Raw genomic sequence first — 20645 nt, forward strand, 5'->3', positions numbered from 1 at the left:
TATTTTTCACCTGGACTATTACAATTGTCTCTTAAATCTGTCTCCCTGCTCCCATCTTTGCCTTCCTATATACTCATATTTCTGCAGTACAACCAGGGTGATCCTTCTAAAACATTATGTTAGTTCTTATCACTCTTCTTGTTAAAACACTCCAATGGCTTCCATGTTGTTCTTCTATTTAAACACAACAACGGCTTTCCATCTCACTCAGAGTAAAGTCTACTTCCTTATGGTGACAACAAGGCCCTAGGAGTCCTGACACTCCTACATCTACCTCTCTTAAGTCACTTACTCTCCCCAATAGCTCTTAGATCTAACCACACTGGCCTCCATGCTACCAAACTCCTGCTTCATGGGCTTTGTTCTTGTAGATCCATCTGCTTGGAATGGTTTTCCTTCACATATCTAAATGGTTCATTTCCTCCAGTTTCCTTCTTAAATATCACTTCATCAGATTCGCTTTCTTTCACCGCCATACATAAAACAGCACCACCATTCTCTATCATGCTTTATCTCATATGGTGTTATTTTTCTTGACAACACTTATTACTACATGATGTATTTGTCTGACAGTGACTCTCTGACCTAAATAGATGCTCCATGAGTGCAAAGACGTTGTTTTGTTCCCTCAAGTTTCTTCTTAACCAAAAACAGTGCCTAACACATGCTAGAATATCAATAAATTTTATTAAAATAAGTTTAGATATATCAATTAACATAATTCCAATTAATAGTATGATTATGGCATTTTTCTATAAAACTTTAAGGAAAATATCCTTAATACATAAAAACAACTTTCAATTAAAAATTTCTATATTTAACCAACCCTTCCCTGAAAGAAGTACTTGCATACTTTAAAAGCTGCTGTCTAAGAGACCAGCTTCCAATCAACCTGTATCTAGGTGCTGACTGAGATCTTGGCACACCCTCAACTATTGGTTGCCACAAACAACCAAGAAGGCTGCTTGGACAATCACAAAGGTTTGAGAGGCAAACAAGAGCTAGTGCAGGGCTGAACGCTAAGTTTCATCTTCTACATGATACCACTTCAAGTCTAACAGAGTTGCTGTTTTATCTAATGCAGAGAAACTTATATAGAGAGTCAAGGAAAATGAAGAAACAAAGGAATATGTTCTCAACAAAAGGACAAGATTAAACCCCAGAGATAAACCTTAATAAAATGGAGATAAGTGATTTACCTGATAAAGAGTTTAAAATAATAAACATAAAAATATCCACATATGGAGAAAAATGCATAAGCAAAGTGAGAATTTCAGCAAAGAAATAGAAAATATTTTTTAAGTACCAGACAGAAATCACAGAATGGAGAAATACAATTACTGAACTGAAAAATACACTACAGGGTTCACCAGCAGACTACATGAAACAAAAGAAAGAAAGAAGCACGGCAGTAGATTTAGTCCAATCAGGGGAAAAGAAAAAAGAAAAAAAAGAGTAAAGGTAGCTTATGGGACTTATGGGATATCAAGTACAACAAGATTCACATTTTAGGGATCCCAGAAGGAGAAAAGAGGAGAAAGATTATTTCTAAAAAATAATAGCTGAAAACTTCACTAACCTGGGGAAGGTAACAAACATCCAGATTCAGGAAGCCCAGTGACTTCCAAATTAGTTAATTACAAAGACTCAAATCAAGAAACCTTACAATTAAATTGTCAAAAAGTAAAAGCAAGAAGAGAATCTTAAAAGCAGCAGGAGAAAAACAACTTGTTACATACAAGGGAAAAACCATTAGACCATCAGCAGATTTTTCAGCAGAAACTTTACAGGTCAGACTGTAGTGGCATGATTTTTGAAAGTGCTGAAAGAAAAAACTGCGCACACTTTTCAGCAAAATTGTCCCATGTATATACAGTCAATTAATTTATAACAAAGCAATTAAGCCCACCCAGTGTGGCTCAGTTGAACATCATCCCGAACACCAAGAGATCACCAGTTTGATTCCAGGTTGGGTTTGTTTTCTTTTAAGCAGCCAAAAAATATACAATGGAGAAAGAACAATCTCTTCAATAAATGGTGCTAGGAATACTGGTCAATCACAAGCAAAAGAATGAAAGTAAACCTCTATCTTATAAAAACTACTAGAGGCCCAGTGCACAAAATCCGTGCACTGGTAGGGTCCCTAGCGGCTGCCGGCTGCTGGCCAAAACCTACAGATTGGGAAAAAATATTTATAAATCATATATGTGATAAGGTGTTAATATCCAAAATATATAAAGAACTCACACAATTCAACTGCCCCCAAAAAAATATTAAAGAAAAGGGTAAAGAATATGAATAGACATTTTTTCCAAAGAAGACATACAGATGGCTAACCAGTACACGAAAAGATGCTCAACATCACTAATCATCAGGGAAATGAAAAATAAAACCACATGAGATATCTCCTCACACTTGTTAGAATGCCTATTATCAAAAAGAAATAACTAAGGTTGGTGAAGATGTGGTGAAATTTGAAAACCCCTATGTACTCTTGATGGGAATTTAAATTAGTATAGCTACTATGAACAACATTAGTATAGCTACTATGGAGGTTCCACAAAAAAAGTAAAAAGAGACCTACCATATGATCCAATTTAACTTCTGGGAATATACCTGAAGAAAATGAAATCACTATCACAAAAAGACATCTACACTCCATGTTCACTGCAGCATTACATATAGTAGCTAATACACAAAAACAATTTAATCGCCAATCAACAGATGAACAGGTGAATATGTGGTATAATAAAAATGCAGTGGAATATTACTCAACCACATAAAAGAAGGAAATCCTGCCATTTGCCACAACATGGATGGACACTGAGGGCATTATGCTAAGTGAAAATAAGACAGACAGAAAAGACAAACCCTATATGAGCTCACTTATATGTAGAACCTAAGAAAACAAACTCACAATACAGAGAACAGATTGTTGGTTGCCAGAAAAGGGTGTTGGGATAAATATCACATGATCTCATTCATTTGTGGAATATAATGAACAATATAAACTGATGAACAAAAATAGAACCAGAGTCATAGAAGCATCGAATAGACTGTCCAACCTATGAGGGAAGGCGGGGGGGTGAGGGGGTTAAGAGATAACCAAAGGTCTTGTATGCATGCATATGAGCATAATCAATGGACACAGACGGGGGCGGGGGGGCGGGTGAGGGCATGTGCTGGGGGTTGGGGGCAGCCAGGGAGAGGTCAATGGGAAAAAAAGGAAACATACAATACATTAAACAATAAAGAACTTAAATTAAAAAAAGAAGACAACACCTGCTCAACTTATCCATTTAGTCACCTATGCTCTCTTCTTGGGTGTACATAGGTATCACAGTACAAAAAAAAAAAAAAGGTATATTTGAATTATCCTGTTAGAATTTTTCTCATGACCATATTATAAATACTCACTATGATTGATTTCTGTAAAATTGGCCTTCCAAACTCAAGTCCGGAATTTTTAAATGTTCTGGGTTATTTTTTAACTTAGAATGACTATATTTACACCTACACATTTAAGAAGTAGATAAATGTTGTTTGTGTGCTGCAATTGTGATGAGCATATTAAATATAGGTAAATAAATAAAAATTTAAAAAGAAGAAAAAAAGAAATGGGTGGTGGGGATGGGGGATATGAGAGAAAGTGGTTATATGGCACAAACTTCCAGTTATAAGATATAGTTCTGAAATGCTATATACACAGCATGGTGATTATATTTAAAAATATTATATTGCATGTTTGAAAGTTGCCAAGAGAGATCTTAAAAGTTCTCATCAAAAGAAAAATACTGTAACTATGTAACTAAACTTTGAGTGGTAATCATTTTTTGAAATATACATATATGAAATCATTATGTTGTACACCTTTAACTAATACAGTGTCATATGTTAATTATATTGCAATAAAACTGGGGATTAAAATAAAATCAGACTAAATAGAATTTAAGCCAAAAAGTGTCACTAGAGATAATGAATATTTTAAAATGATAAAAGGGTAAATCCTTCAGGAAGATATTACAATTATACTGATACTAGTGGACTGGTACATGAAATTTTTGCATATTAAAAGGGAATTAGAGGAAATATTTTAATATTGCTAATGCCCTTTCTCTATAATAGAAGTGTCAGAGATGAAAGAAAATTAATAAAATGTATATGAAAATTTCCCTCCTGTCAGAGTCTGGGGAGCACCGTGGGACCCAGAGTCAAGTCCCCGCCCACCCACCAGCGTGCGCCTCGAAATTGCACGAGACCCAGACCCAGCCAGCCTCACCTCTGTCAAGCCCCACAGGGTGGGGGGCACAGCCTCAGGTCCACCGGCCCAGTGTCAGGTGGGAGGTATAGCCTCAAGTCCCCTGTCAAGCCCTGCCAAACAGGGGACACGGCTTCAGGTCCCCCAGCCCCAACGTGAGGACGCAAGGGCATGAGGGCATGATGACCATTTGCATATTAGCTCTTTATTATATAGGATATGCACCTAACCAAAAATCTAAAATATGTGAAGCAAAAATATACAGAATCAAAGACAGAAATTAACAATAATAACAAATAGAACAACTAGACAGAAGATCAACAAGGAAATAAAAAACTTAAGAAACACTACAAGCCAATTAGGCCTAACAGATAATTAGGACACACCACCCAAATAAAGTAGAATATATATGTACTACATTCAAGAATATAGTATATGAGCACATCATCAGACTATCTACAACAGAAGGGAGAATGAGTGAACTGAAGAAAGCATTAAGGTTGAAGCAAAGAGAGAAAAACCTTTGAAAATATAAAAGTCAAAAGATATTTGGAACATAGTACAAAGATCTAACATGTACAAGTGAAATATCACAAGGGCAGGAGAGAAGAAAAATGTGCAGAAGCCATCCTTGAAGAAATTTTTAATAATTTCACAAGAATGAAGAAAAACAAAGTCACAGCTAGGAAAAAAAGAAAAAATCTTTATAAACTCAACAGTACAAAAATCATATAATAACTGCTGAAAACAAAAAAAAAATAAAGAGAAAATATAAAAAGTAAATTATCTTCAAAGGAATAAGAAAAATAGATGATTTCTCAACTCAAAATATAAAAGCCAGCCCTAGATGGCTTGGTTCAGTAGATAGAGCGTCAGCCTGCAGACTGAACAGTCCCAGGTTCGATTCCAGTCAAGGGCACATGCTCGGGTTGCGGGCTCGATCCCCAGTAGGGGGTGTGCAGGAGGCAGCCAATCAGTGATTCTCTCTCATCACTGATGTTTCTATCTCTCACTCCCTCTCCCTTCATCTCTGAAATCAAATATATATATATATATATATATATATATATATATATATATATATGCCAGAAGACAATGTATATCATCTTTAAAAGAGGAAAGAAAAAATTACCAATCTGTAATTCTAACCAATTTGAAAATTCCATTCAGAAATGAAGGCAGAAAGATAACTTTTCAACAAATATAAAATGAGGAATTTCATTGTGAACAGATGCTCACTAACAGATATACTAAAAGGAGTAATTAATGCAAATGGCAAAGGATCCTAGAGGAAAACAAAGAATTTTAGAAAAGAATAAAGAGCACTCAAAAGGATAAAAATTTTCAGTGAATAAGGATTTTTAAAATAACATTAACAATAATATCTTACAGGATTAAAAATATATGTATGATTAACATGTAAGATAATGATAGCAAAAACAGTTGGGGTAGATACAGGAGTTAGAGTCTTATGAAATTCCTTACATTGTATATTAGTGATAAAAAAAAAAAAAAAAAAAAGAATAAGTCAGACTGGCCGACATGGCTCAGTGGTTGAGCGTCGACCTATGAACCAGGAAGTCAAGGTTTGATTCCTGGTCTGGGCATATGCCTGAGTTGCGGGCTTGGTCCCCAGTGTGGGGCATGCAGGAGGCAGCAGATCAAATGATTCTCTCTCATCATTGATCTTTCTATCTCTCTCTCCCTCTCCCTTCCTCTCTGAAATCAACGAAAAATACATTTGAAAAAAAAAAAATAAGTCATCTGCTGACGGGCACCTAGGCTGTTTCCAAATCTTAGCTATTGTAAATTGTGCTGCTCAGAAAACTATGGTACATCTACACAATGGAATACTATGCTGCCATAAAAAAGAAGGAATTCTTACCATTTGTAGCAACCTGGATGGAATTAGAGAACATTATGCTAAGTGAAATAAGCCAGTCAATGAAAGAAAAATACCACATGATCTCACTCATTTGTGGATAATAAAAAACATTATAAACTGATGAACAAAAAGATAGATACAGAGGCAGTAAAGCATCAAACTGACTGTTAAATTACAGCAGGAAGGTTAGGGAGAGGTGGGGGAAATAAGAGATCAACCGAAGGACTTATATGCATGCATATAAGAATAACCAATGGATGCAAAACATTGGGGGGTGAGGGCATGTATGGGAGTGGGGTGGGGGGGCAATGTTAAGATATGTACACATATAATACCTTAATAAAAAATTAAAAAATAATAAAAACAAAAATAAACAAACAAAAAAGAAAAGAAAAGTAAGTCAAATTACACTCTAAAAAGTCAAAGACTGGGTAGTTCTACTTAAATAATGGCTGAGTAGATCCTATCAGATTAAGTAAGTTTCCTGTATTTCACTACTTAAACTCTTAGTAAAATATGAAATCATTTACTGGAAGGTAACACAGAATGATCAAGCACAGGAAGAATCTGATCTTTGAGACAATATTGAAAAGTCTAAATGAAATGGGAACCTCAGAAGGAGAAGAGAGAGAAGAAACAAGACAAATATTGAGGCAATAATGTCAAAATGTTCTCCAATTTAATAAAAAATAAGGATTTACAAAAACAAGAAGCTCCTCAAACGGCAAGAAGGATGACTACAGGGAAAATCATACTTGGGAACATCATAGTTAAAATGCTTAAACAAAAGGTAAAATATTGGGGGGAAAATTGAGAGAAAAATTGACACCTTATACATAAGTTAACAATAAAAACAAATTCCCCCTGACTTATCAACAGAAACAGTGAAGTCCAAAGACAGAAAAGTGAAGCTTTAAAATTGCTTTTAAAAAATATATGAAGTTAATTAATCCAAAAGGAGGAAGGAAAAAGGGACAGAGGAGTAAAAATAGGACAAACAGAAAACAAATGGTAAGATGATACACCTAAACCAAACAGTATAAATAATTATATGAGATGTAAATGGATTAATACTGCAATGAAAAGGAAGAAATTGTCAGAATGAATAAAAATAGAACTATATTATGTACACCTTAAATAAAAAGACACAAATAGGTGATAATTAAAATGATTGGTGAAGGTATGCCATGGGAATGTAACCATTAGAGAGACTGATTAGCTATATTAATATCAGAAAATTGGATTCAAGTATTTTTGTTCCTTTTTATTGACTTTATTGGGGTGACACTGGTTAACAAAATTATGAAGTTTTCAGGTGTACAATTCTACAACACATCACCTGTACACTGTATTGTGTGTTCATCATGCCACAGTTAATCTCTGTCCATTACCATTTATCCCCCTTATACCATGCAATCACCACAATGTTGTCCATGTCGATTAATTCTTTCTTTTCTGTTCAATCCTTCCACCCATATACCGTCCCAGAATATTATTATAGTTAATAGGGACATTTTATAATGAAAAAGGTTTTGATTAATCAAAATAACATAAAAATCCTAAGTATGTATGCCCATAATAAGCCAGCTGTATTGTATGAAGCAAAAATTGACAAAACTAAAGAGAGAAACAGAAAGATATCCAATCAAGCTGGGATATTTTAACACCTGTCCTTAGCAACTGATAGAAAAATTGATTAAAATTACTAAACACAAAAATCATTAAAAACAGAAGATCTCAATACCATCAACAACAATGACAATCAATATTGATATTTAAGGAACACTCAACCCAATAGCTGCAGAATACAAATTATTTTCAGGTACACATAGTACATTCACCAAAACCATATGCTGGGCCATACAAGTCCCATTAAATTTCAAAATACAGTAATCTTACACACTACCATCTCTGACCACAACAGAAGTACTAGTATGTTAGTACTAGTGAATAAAAATAAGATACACAGGAAGAAAATAACCAAATATTTCAAAAGTAAACAATACATTTCCAAATAACTAAAGGGGCAAAATAAAAATCACAAAGGAAATTAGAAAGATTTCTAACTAAATGCTTATTTGTAAAATCGACAACCTGATACTAAAATTTCTATTAAAAAAGCAATGAAGCAACAATATACAAAGCCTTGTTGAAAAAAGGAGTGACTTACACTACCCTCATTTCAAAAGTTACTATAAAGTGACATATATGAGTGAATAATTTTCTGGACCTTATCAGTTCTCCTGATTATTCTGTTAATCATTATGGCAAAACCACACTACCTTGATTTTTTTAGGTTTGAAAAATGTCTCAAAATCAGGTAGTATAAGTCCTCCAACACTTTTTTTTTAAAATGAAACTTGATTTTGCTTTTTTAGATCCCTTGTATTTTCCTATAAAATTTAGAATTGGATTGTAAAAACAAAACAAAATAGCCTCCTGGAATTTTAATTGGGATTACATGATAGATCAATTTGGGGAGACTTGACATGTTAAGAATATTGCATTATCTGATTCATGAATTTGGCATAGCTGTCTATTTTTGTATGTTTTTGAATTTTACTCTGCTATGTTTTGTTTTTGTTAGTATATAGCTCTGGTGTGTATTTTGTCAAAATCATCCTTGATTATGACATAGGTTTTGATGTTATTATAAATAGTACTCTTTAATTTCTTTTTATTTGTTACTAGTATTTGGAAATACAACTGGCTTTTGTAAAGTGATGTATCTTGCAACACTGCTAAATTTACATACCATTTCTAGGAGCTTTATCATAAATTTAGTCTGTTTTTTTTTAATTTGGGTTTCTATACACATGATTATGTTGTCTGTGAATAAAAAAGTCTTACTTCTTTATTTCTAATTGTTATGCTTTTGTTTCTTTTTGTTGTCAATTTTTCTCATTGATTTTTTTAGAGAGATTGGAAGGGAGAAAGGGGGAAGGAGACAGATGAAAGAAAGGGAGAAAGAGAGAGAGAGAAAGATGAAGAGAAAGAAAGAGGGATTGAGATTTTTGTGTTTAATTGTTTTAATCAGTTTTTCTATTAGTTGTCAAGGAGAGGTTTTACAATATCAGGTATGTGCCCTTGACCGGAAATCGAATACTCAACCCTACATTCTGCAGGCCAACACTCTAACCATTGAACCACACCCACCAGGGCTGTTTCTTGCCTTAATGTACTAGTTAGAATCACCATACAATATTGAATAGAACTGACCTGTTCCTTATTGGAAAGGACTCAGTGTTTATTATCAAACAAAAATTATGTCTTAGACTCTTCTATTGAAGTAAACGAGAATACTTTGCAATTCATGTTAGGACACCAGCATCACCTTGACATCAAAATCTAACAAGCAACAATCCAGAAAGAAAAGGTATAACCCAATATTCCTCATCAATATAGATGCAAAAATCCTACGCAAAATATTAGTAAATTGCATTCGGCAATATCTCTCTCTATATATAAGCCTAAGCGACCATTACAACAGAATGACAGGAACAACCAGTCAACCAGTGGCTATGATGCACACTCAACGCAGGGGCTGCCCCCTGGTGGTCAGCATGAAGCTGGGCTCATGGCTAGCAAGTGCAGCTGCAGCTGCGGGAGCTTCTCCGACTCTGCAGCAGCACTACCCAGTGGGGAGCGGCCACAGCAGGCACAGCGAGCCGGGATGAGCATGAGTGGCAGGGCACCTGGCCCCTGTTCAGGCTCCTCCATGGCCACCTGCCACTTGGTGCACTGCTACATCCCCCAAAGGGTCCTGGATTGAGAGTGACTATGTCATAGCTTATAAACTGCTAGATCCCACACACAGTTCAACAAGGAAGTTGGCTTCTGTAGTATTTGAAAAAGAGATCCGTGTCTGCTTAATCCTAATTCATCAGAACAATCTCCAAACTGTCCACATCCTGTTTATTCTACATGGGGATGAACATGCATTCCTATATATTAGGAACAGTCTCTGAGATTTAAAAATTAAAAAACTGGCAAGACTACGTTAACGCTGAAAAAACAGGATGGTGCAGCGATGACATGCATGGACTCTGGCTTGCACATTTTGTGGTCAGCCCTGATTCTGACACTTATAACTTGGTGACAAAGCCAATTACTTAACATCTCTCTGCTTCAGTTTTTCCACCCATAAAATGGGAAAAATGGTACTACTGCCTCAGAAGTATCATATTCTGTACTATTTTTTAATAATCAGGGCAAAAAAATGTAGCTGCCCATACAACAGCAAGATGCCTTTCATCTGTATGAAAAGTATGGTCATTGGTGCATACAATGTCCCGGATTGCAAGAAGGATGTCCAACTGCCAGTTTAGGCCCAATCCCCATGGGCTTAAACCAGCAGTCGGACATCCCCAACTGGCCCTGGATTGCAAGAGGGTGCAGGCCGGGCTGAGAGACCCCCCCAAGCCCCAGTGCACGAATTTCATGCACCAGGCCTCTAGTATAAAAATAATAAAACATCACGATGAAGTTAGGTTTATTTCAGGAACACAAAATTTAATAATTGAAAATCAACCAATGTAATTCACCATGTTAACAGAACAAATGAGAAAAGCTTAAGTATCATCTTAAAAGATGCACTGAATATACCCAATACCTCTCCATGAAAAAGCTTTCATAAAACTTTGAATAGCCCTAGCTCAGTGGTCGGCAAACCGTGGCTGGCGAGCCACATGCGGCTCTTTGGCCCCTTGAGTGTTCTAACGCCACTTCTTCAAAATAGACTCACCCAGGCTGAAAACCGACTTCTACGCATGGGCCACGAAGTTTCAATCGCACTGTACGTGCGCACCCGCACGTGGTATTTTGTGGAAGAGCCACACTCAAGAGGCCAAAGAGCCGCGTGTGGCTCGCGAGCCGCGGTTTGCCGACCACTGCCCTAGCTGGTTTGACTCAGTGGATAGAGCATCATCCTGTAGACTGAAAGGTCCCAGGTTCCATTACGTTCAAGGGCATGTATCTCAGTTGCAGGTTCCTCGTGGCCCAGGTCCTTTGTCGGGGCACATGCAGGAGGCAACCAATCGATGTGTTTCTCTCACATCGATATTTCTCTCTGTCTTTCCCTCTCTCTTCCACTCTCTTTAAAAAAATCAATGGGAAAATATTCTTAGGTGAGGATTAAAAATAAAACAAAGCACACAAAAAACTCTGAATAGATAAGGAACTTCCTGAATGTAATAAAGGGTATATATTTTAAAAATCACATAGCAAACACAGTGTTTAAAGGTAAAACAGTGTAAGGTTCAAAAATAAGCAAAAAAATTAATAAGAGAAGTCAAAATAGTGCTTATATTTGTGGGGGTAGCTAATAATTAGGAACATCAGGAAAGTTTATTAGACACTGGTAATATTCTATATCTTGAGCTGAGTGGTATTTATATGGATGTGTGCACTTTGTCAAATGTCACTGAGTTATACACTTTAAGATGTGTACAGTTTATTTATTTATACACTACACTTCAGTACAATGATTTATAAAAATTTTCATCAGTTCTTTTTCATGAAACCTTATAAATATCCTAAAAGTTATATTTAAGTGCTAAGTCCCAACATAGCCCAAACCCTTTAGAAACACTAAAAAAAGTAGGAGTAGACTACCAAATATAAAGACTTACTATGAAGCTATACTAATTAAGACACTATAACACTGCATAGGAATACAGAGAATACAGAACCTAGAAATAAATTCACAAATATGCTGAATTTGAATAAATTAGAGAGGCAGCCTAACACTAAAGAAGAAAAAAGGGGGATCATTCAACAGATTGAACTGGAAAAACTGGTTACTATTTAGAGAAACATCAATAAATAAAAATGGGTCCTTACCTTACACTATAGACAAAAGACAATCCTGACTAAATTATGAATATAAATGACATAAGCAAAGCTTTAAAATTCTGAGCAAAATAGAGGTGCAACAATTTCTGTCTTTGGGATAGAGAAGGATTTTTAAATGAGATACCAGAGCAGTAACTATAAAAGATTAATTTGTCTAAATTAAAATTAAGAATTTCTGTTCATCAAATGACACTTTAAGGAAAATGAAAAGATATGCACTGAGATATCTGCTGCACATTTATCATACTACAAATTGATTTCAAGAACATATAATAACTTACAATTCCATTTTTAAAATCCAACAAAAGAAGGTTTAAAAGACATAGCCATCTTGCATAGAAGGGCACACACTTGGCTACTAATATCTGAAGTTATGCTTTACCAATGATATGCACATGAAGATAAAAATAAAATAACTTTATACTAATCACTTGTCAACAAACTAAGAAGTCTGATAGTACCAAGTTGAGGAAGATGAGAATCAATCATATCTTGTAAACATTGTTGTTTGGAGTAAAATTGATGAAAATCGCTTTGAAAAAAAGTTATCAGTATTTTCTGAAAGTAACTTTTCACACCCTAGCCCAGGGGTGGGCAAACTTTTTGACTCGAGGGCCACAATGGGTTCTTAAACTGGACCGGAGGGCCGGAACAAAAGCATGGATGGAGTGTTTGTGTGAACTAATATAAATTCAAAGTAAACATCATTACATAAAAGGGTACCGTCTTTTTTTTTTTATTTCAATAGTTTTATTTATTTCAAACATTTTAACACCAGCGTTGATGCTAATGTGCAGTGGTGCATGTTAACACAAATGCCCTGTAGCATGCATTTTTACAGGTGCAAGGGGGAGAAGCAAACGCAGCACAAAATGCATTTGTTTTGCCGCTAACACATGCGGTTAGTGGCCACGGTAGCGTTACTGATACCACATTGGTATCAGCAAAAAAAATGCAGCCGCAGCATGGCTAGTGTGACATGTCCTCTGTGTGTCTGTTTCCCTGCTGCGTGCGTCCGCAGTGGGAAAAAAATACTGCAGTGGATACAAGCCCTAAAAGCTGAAAGTCTTTGTTGTTTTATTAACAAGTCATTGTGATGTACAGAACGTGGGAACAGGAAAAAATTGTGTTTGAGTAGAGCTCTTAATCTTACCTCAGAAAGGCTCTGATACTGTGCTCTCCAGGGGCGTGTCTCCCTATATCACCAGATAACGTGTCTACACATTCCCAGGGTGATGTCGCGAGACGCGTCCGCGGGCATTACAAGGAGCCTCTGGAAGATTGAGAGGTTGTTCCTTCTACTTAATGGGCAGATATAAATCCGCCCACTCAGAAGAAGGAGCCGCGGCCGTGTTTCCCGACGTTGCCATGTTAACACTGCTGCTGGTGAAGGAGCGGAGGGGAGAGCAAGAGAACCCTCTGCTCTTTTGGCTCCGTGGGCCGGATAGAACAGCCGAACGGGCCGGATCCGGCCCACGGGCCGTAGTTTGCCCACGGCTGCCCTAGCCCTAGAATTTTCATTCCTAGATATATATTCCACAAAAATGCATGTACATGTATACCAAGAATCATGCACATACAAAAATGTCAATTGCAATATAACTAGAGGCCCAGTGCATGAAAAAAAATCCGTGCACTCCCGGGGGTCCCTCAGCCTGGCTTGCGCCCATTCGCAGTCTGGGACCCCTCTGGGGATGTCCACCTGCCAGCTTAGGCCTGCTCTATGGGGGATTGGGCCTAAGCTGGCAATCAGATATCCCTCTGGCAGCCCACAAGCCCTCAGGGGATGTCCACCTGCCAGCTTACTAGCAGGCCTGCTCCCCGGGGGAGTGGACCTAAGCCATCAGTTGGACATCCTTAGAGCTGCCCCGCCGCTGCGCTCACAGGTGTCAGCCCAGCTTGTGGCTGAGCGGAGCTCCCCCTGTGGGAAAGCACTGACCACCGGGGGGCAGCTCCTATGTTGAGCATCTGTCCTCTGGTGGTCAGTGCACATCATAGCGACTGGTCGTTCCTGGTCATTCTGTCCTTAGGGTCAATTTGCATATTACCCTTTTATTATATAGGCTAGCCAAAAAACAGAAATAACCCAAATACTCATCTACAAATGAATGTACAAATAGTTAAGATATAATCACATATAATAAAACTAGAGGCCCGGTGCACGAATTCAGTCATGGGTGGGGTCCCTCAGCCTGGCTGGCAATTGGGGCCATCTCAACAAGTCCCTATGGGGTGATTGGGGACGGCAGGCTGGGGGTGGGGGGAGGGACTGCAGGAGGTTGGTCTGCCGTGGGAGGTTCGCTGTGGGAGTGCACTGACCACCAGGGGGGAGCTCCTGCATCGAGTGTCTGCCCCCTGGTGTTCAGTGTGCATCATAGCAACTGGTCATTTGGTCATAATGGTCGCTTAGGCATATATATATATATATATATATATATGTATATATATATATATATATATAATATGTATATGTATATATATATGTATGTATATATATATATATATATAATCATTAAAAATAAGTGATCAGGCCCTAGCCTGTTTGGCTCAGTGGATAGAGCGTCAGCCTGCGGACTGAAGGGTCCCAGGTTCAATTCCGGCGAAGGGCACATGCCTGGGTTGTGGGCTCGATCCCCAGTAGGGGGCATGCAGGAGGCAGCTAATTAATGATTCTCTCTCATCATTGATGTTTCTATCTCTCTCCCTCTCCCTTCCTCTCTGAAATTAATAAAGAAATTTTTTTTTAAAAAAAGTGATCAGTTATACCAAACAACATGGATGAATCTTAATAACATAATGAGCCAAAATTGCCCAACATCAAGTCACAATATAGTATGATACATTTTTAGAAATGACAAAATAAACAATATACAATTTCCACATACATGTATATGTGCTAAAACTTTTTTAAAATAATCAAAATGGCCCTAGCTGGTTTGGCTCAGTGGATAGAGTGTCAGCCTGCGGACTAAAGAGTCCCGGGTTCGATTCTGGTCAAGGGCACATGCCTGGATTGCAGGCTCAATCCCCAGTGGGGGGCATGCAGGAGGCAGCCAATCTATGATTCTCTCTCATCATTGATGTTTCTATCTCTCTCTTCCTCTCTGAAATCAATAAAAATATATTTTAAAAAAACACATCAAAATGATAAATAGTTTAGTAGCATGTCTGGTGAGAGAATCAGAGTACCAGATAAGCAAGGAGCATACAAGTAAATATCCGTCATTAGTAATGTTACAGTCCTTGGATTAGTTGGTGAGACCAAGGGTGTTTAATACGATAAACAAACAAATTAATTAAATAAATAAAATAGGCCTATGCATATAACATAATACTGTGTCATAATACAAATTTTATGATTAATGAAATTCTGTGAATCTGATGTCCAAAATATGCAACCTAAAAAAATACAAATTTAAAATGTATTAGTTAGTAAGACAAAATATGCTAGCTTCAAAAGTTACTGTTCTTCAAGCATTAATAAACATTTAAGCACCCTATTACCTGTTTGTGTTAATTCCATTTCTGATCTAAATTCATAAATAGTAAATTTTAAAGGAATGGTGGGTGCTTAAAAACACAAGTAAATGTATAGGTATAAGATATATTTTACAATATATATTTAGAGATGAAACTTACCTTAAAGATTATCTAAAAAGAGGTACCAATGAATATTTGCTATATGTCAAACTCTACACTTGTCATTAATTTTAATACTGATCCTCAAAAACTCTATTACATGGATACCATTAATATCAACATTTTGTTTGTGAGGAAACTCTGGCTGAAAGGGTTAAAAGACATTTGTTCAAGTACACAAAGCTCATAGGCAGAGCTGTAATTTGATCCCAGGTTTATTTGAATTCTGAACCTACATATTTATCTATACATTTGTACTGCCTCACTTAATAGCACAGGATATAGTTAGAAAGCTCAATTGAACTGTCTAAAATCATACATCAGGCAGTGGCAGAACTGGGACTAAAAGGTATTAAGTACCATATACCATAATAAAAAGTACTTTATGACACTTCCCATCCAATACTCTTTCCATTCTATTAACTCATTCAGTTAAAAAGTCTCAAAATGGCCATGACCTATTAATTTCCCTTCATTAGTGTAAATTAGCAAAATGTATTATCACAGTAACTATTCCAGACTTAACGTGTACAAGCATTTCTATATGAATCCATGTTATGTATAATACTCATGTATACAAAGATTATAAAAAATAGCACAATAAAAACGATCTGCCACAACTTATTCTCTAATACTTACAAAATTATTTAAAATTTTAGTTTTAGTCAATTGTAGGAGAGGATTTAATATGATATTGCAATGGACAGCATTTTTAGAAAATGTCTCTCACCTGTTCTGAGTGGTCTGAATCGCTTTCTTGAGGTAAAGAATAAGGTGCTCCTGGTGATTCCTGAAGCTTTTCTTTCAACTTAGCATTTTCTTGCTCTTTTTGAAATAGCTGATCCTGAAGGCTAACAACACTTTGCCGGAGCATAGCTTCACTTGATTTTGTGGTTTCAAAACAAATATGTAACTCATTGTAAAGCTGTTTCAAAAAATACATCCAAATCTATTAATAATCAATTAAAAATATATATTCATGATAGTCCTGCACTCAAATTATTTTAATAGTCTAAGAGGGGAAACAAGATATAAATGTATGGAAAACTAGATGGTATCAAATATCAATATAAAACCACAACTGATATTTAAAAAAGCAATATATATTACTGGCCAACATAATATAGGAAAATGTACTAAATTTCTAAGGAGGATGGAAACACTTTAAGCTAGCTATATTAATCTTGGACAGCTCCATAAAAAAAAGGACTTGAACTGAGCCATTGGTGGTATTATAGAAATGGAATGAAAACAAAAAGTCATTCTAATGGTGGCAGAAATGTGAGAAAATAATGTACAGTGATAGGAAAGGACAGAAAGGGAGCGTAAGAGATATCAAGCTAATTGGACTTAATATGCACATTTAAAAAAAAACAAACAAAAAACAAGAGTCTTTCATTGAGAGTTCATTAAGATTGACCTTAACTGATGTATTCCCCATTTAGGATAAATTAGCATCTACTGCTCAAATAGGGGAGGAGGGACAGAAGAAATAGTAAGAGACAAAGTCAGGCAATAAGACTATAGACAGAAGGTAAAGACACCCTGTAGACAGCAGGGAATCATTAAAGACTTTGAACAAAGGCTCTGATAAAATAGAAGCAATGTTCTGAAGGGCATGATATATAACTTTAATTTTTTAACTCAAGGCAACATGCATTAAATTTAAAATTAGAATTTATTAAAACTGTGAGATAGCAGATGGTACATAGGTGACATCAAGCAGAGTCATATATGATTAACAATGGTAGTCTTCCAATACTCATGAACTTATTTCTGATGAAAATCCTAACTTTTGATTGTGATTTAATGAGACATAATTCATTTTGTGGTAACTGATTTAAATAATCTATATGTATATTTGTTGATGAAACTGAGAAAGTGATCCAAGAGCTAAGATTTGTGATGTTGTTATATATATGGCTGATAGTGAGATCTCTCTCTATATATATGGCTAACAGTAAGATCTTATAACAAAAGTAAAATCCCCAACGGGAGAACCTCAAAATTATGTAGCTAATACAGTAGGTCCTTAGATGGGGAGAATCTTCCATTATTTGGCCTTGCTTTATGGAAAGAAATCTAACTATACAAAAGATGGCAGAGTACTTTTATGTATGTATGCTATACTTTAATTTCTAAAAGTTTACCATCAAAAAAGGCTTGTGAAATCTCTTAGTGCTCTTTCTCAGACATATACTTTGCCATGAAAACAAGATTCTCCAAACCATTCCTCTGGCATGTAATTAGCTCAATATTCTCTATAAGGCATTGTACCTCTATATTATTATACTTTAAATAATCCATTTCACTTCACAGCCAAAGTCTAAGCAATTTTTATAAAGGAAGGGTTGCCAATATGATCTATAAAGAATTTCAGGACATAAATTTGTACTTTCCTTTTCAATTACCTTTATACCAGGAAGTATGTCCAATGTCCTTTCCACAGCTGATACCTTCAGATATTCTAGGAGGGAAAAGCGAGTAGAAACCTGACAGCTTTGAGGAACAATGCAAGGATCAGAGTGGGCTCTACAGTGACCTACCTGTGCTATGTTGCTGCTTTCATGACTGAGTTCAGGGCAGGAAAAGAAATGCACAAAATCTGGAGACAAGAGCTAAGCTGACTTGAAAGATTTGAAACTATGATGAGTGAAGGTCTGCCCAAGAGCATACAGAATCAAACATTCCATTGAAAGGTTATTTAACCACTTTCTCTTGTTTGTATGCTTTATTAGTACTAATCAGTCTTACCCAATCAGTACAAATTAACATCTTTGGAGGAAAATGATAGAAAATAATATTGAAGAATTTATAGATTTCAAGTTATACATCAGTATAAATATATTTGAAAAAAGAATTTGCTCCCTGGCTGGTGTGCTCAGTGGTTAGAGTGACGGCCTGCACACCGATTCCTGGTCAAGGGCATGTACCTGAGTTGCAGGTTTGATCCCTGGCCTGGTCAGGGAGTGTGCAGGAGGCAACCAATCTATGTGTCTCTCTCCCCGATGTTTCTCTCTCTCCTCCTCCCTCCTTCCCTTCCACTCTCTCTAAAAATCGATGGAAAAATATCCTTGGATGAGGATTAATGAAAAAATAATCAATAAAATATATAAATAAATAAATGCATAAATAAGAATTTACAGATTCTGAATATTTGAGAATATTGTGAACGTAAGTATTGACAAAGAAAAAAACTCCTCATTTCCCTCCAATTGCCCAAGATGCAGGCATGATGATAATGTACGATCAGGACTGAGAATCAATTTACTTCCATTGGTGCCAAGGATAAGGTATATGTTTCTCTTGAGTGTCATGTCTTGAGATCTTCTTCACAGATATAAGGCTCTGTGCCTAATCATTTATGGAAGAAGGCTCTATCTTAATGTCTTTTCCCTCCTCTCCTCTCTCTTCTGTCTTGTTTCCATAAAAACGAAGACTAACAGCAATATTCTTGTGTTCTCTACTTTGCTCTCTCTGCCATGCAGCTTATGCAGTTGTACTCTTTCCTATTCAGAAGTTGCTCTGGCTTGATCTGATATCACTGAGTAGGCAACTCTAGTCACTGAGGCAAGCTCTGTCTTTCTCTGAAAATATCCATCCTTCCAAGCAACAGGTGAAAAAGAACTGAGAAAGCCTGGAATAGATTATCTAGACCTAGACCAACCCTGCTCCAGGAATTAGAACAAAATCTCTCTTTTACCTTATTCATATTCCAATGTACATCTCCTACTTGCATATTTTCTTTGATAGCTGCATGGGCTTCACTTATTTAATAGGAATAAGACCACTCAGTTGTGAACTTAGAGTAAAGAATGCAAAGACAGCCTTTAGCGATTTCTAGACCCACTCTACCAGTAAATATGGCTTTAAAAAAAAAAGCCTTCAAGGAAGTTAAGATTATTTTTTCATTTCTAATATATTTTATGGTGATAAACTCTTAGGATAATAGAATATTTATTTTTCTAGATCTTGCAAGGGGTAAAGGTTTAGGATGTTCCAGTCCCCTGATTAAGTACCATCTATTCTCATCTCATTAATAATAATAAAGTGGGTAAAAAAAAATTTCTCAAGTGAGTAAATTATATAATATAGTAAATTCATTCATCTACAATGGTTTAAGCATCTTGAGTTAATAACTTTTTCCATATTAACAATCACAACTGCTTACAGCAGTTTTCAGAGAGATTTTTCTCTCCAATTTCTTTCCTCTAATAGTCGATAAATATGGAATGTATCAGCATCTTTTGCAAGATTCTGGCATATGCAAACATTTAATCATATATCCCCCTATATACTTTAGAAGTATCATCCTCATAATTCCTGAGCAACTTATTATGCTTATTATTCTTCAAGCTATAGTTTGTTGAAGAAATTTAAAAATGAAAAAAAGATTAAGAGGATTTCCAAGAGACAGAAAGCAGGTTATCTCCAGAAATAGGGCCCCAAACTTCAAGTCCTTTAATTTTCAGGGGCTGAGACTACAGCATTCTTTTGCCCATATTTTTATTAGTGCTGAGAAACAAAATACTTTGTTTACCTTAAAAAATAAAAATATATGCTCTGTGACCCAATAACTAATTTTTTAAAGAATAAAATTTCCATATTTAGTGAGTAAATATACTATTTGCTACTCTGATTGAGACAATAAATTCTACAGGTGAAAATTTTATCTGTTTGTAGTAGAAAAATGAGAAGGAAAAGTTCTGATTTAACATGCAGTTTAAACTAAAACTATGCATAATCTAACTCCTTATTCTCCTTTATTGATATTAGCTCATGTCATATAATTATTAAATAGAACAAAAGGTGATAAAATACATATTTAGAACCCGAAACATGTTAGGTGATCTAGAAATCATAATGATACAATTCCTATCTTTATTTAAAGGTACACATGTATACACCAACGAAGATAGAAAAATTATTAGAACTTATATAAATGGCTACACCAACAAAGATAGAAAAATTATTAGAACTTATATAAATGGCTACATATTCAGAGGAAGA

The 20645-nt window shown here is 35.9% G+C and overlaps 1 protein-coding gene across 5 annotated transcripts in view; it reads right to left on the bottom strand.

The window, feature by feature from the left end:
* CNTLN (centlein) overlaps window positions 1–20645 on the bottom strand; it is a 299452-nt gene that overhangs the window by 171527 nt on the left and 107280 nt on the right. For all 5 annotated transcript variants that reach the window (XR_013960576.1, XR_013960577.1, XM_080667631.1 and 2 more), the window contains exon 8: window positions 16366–16560. Coding sequence is in view for 3 of the 5 variants with exons in the window: in XM_080667631.1 (XP_080523757.1) it covers window positions 16366–16560 (195 nt within the window). In the remaining 2 variants the exon portion in view is untranslated. The remainder of the gene's footprint in view (window positions 1–16365; window positions 16561–20645) is intronic.

Source organism: Plecotus auritus (genome assembly GCF_963455305.1).
Source record: "Plecotus auritus genome assembly, chromosome: 5".
Classification (NCBI taxonomy): Eukaryota; Metazoa; Chordata; class Mammalia; order Chiroptera; family Vespertilionidae; genus Plecotus; species Plecotus auritus.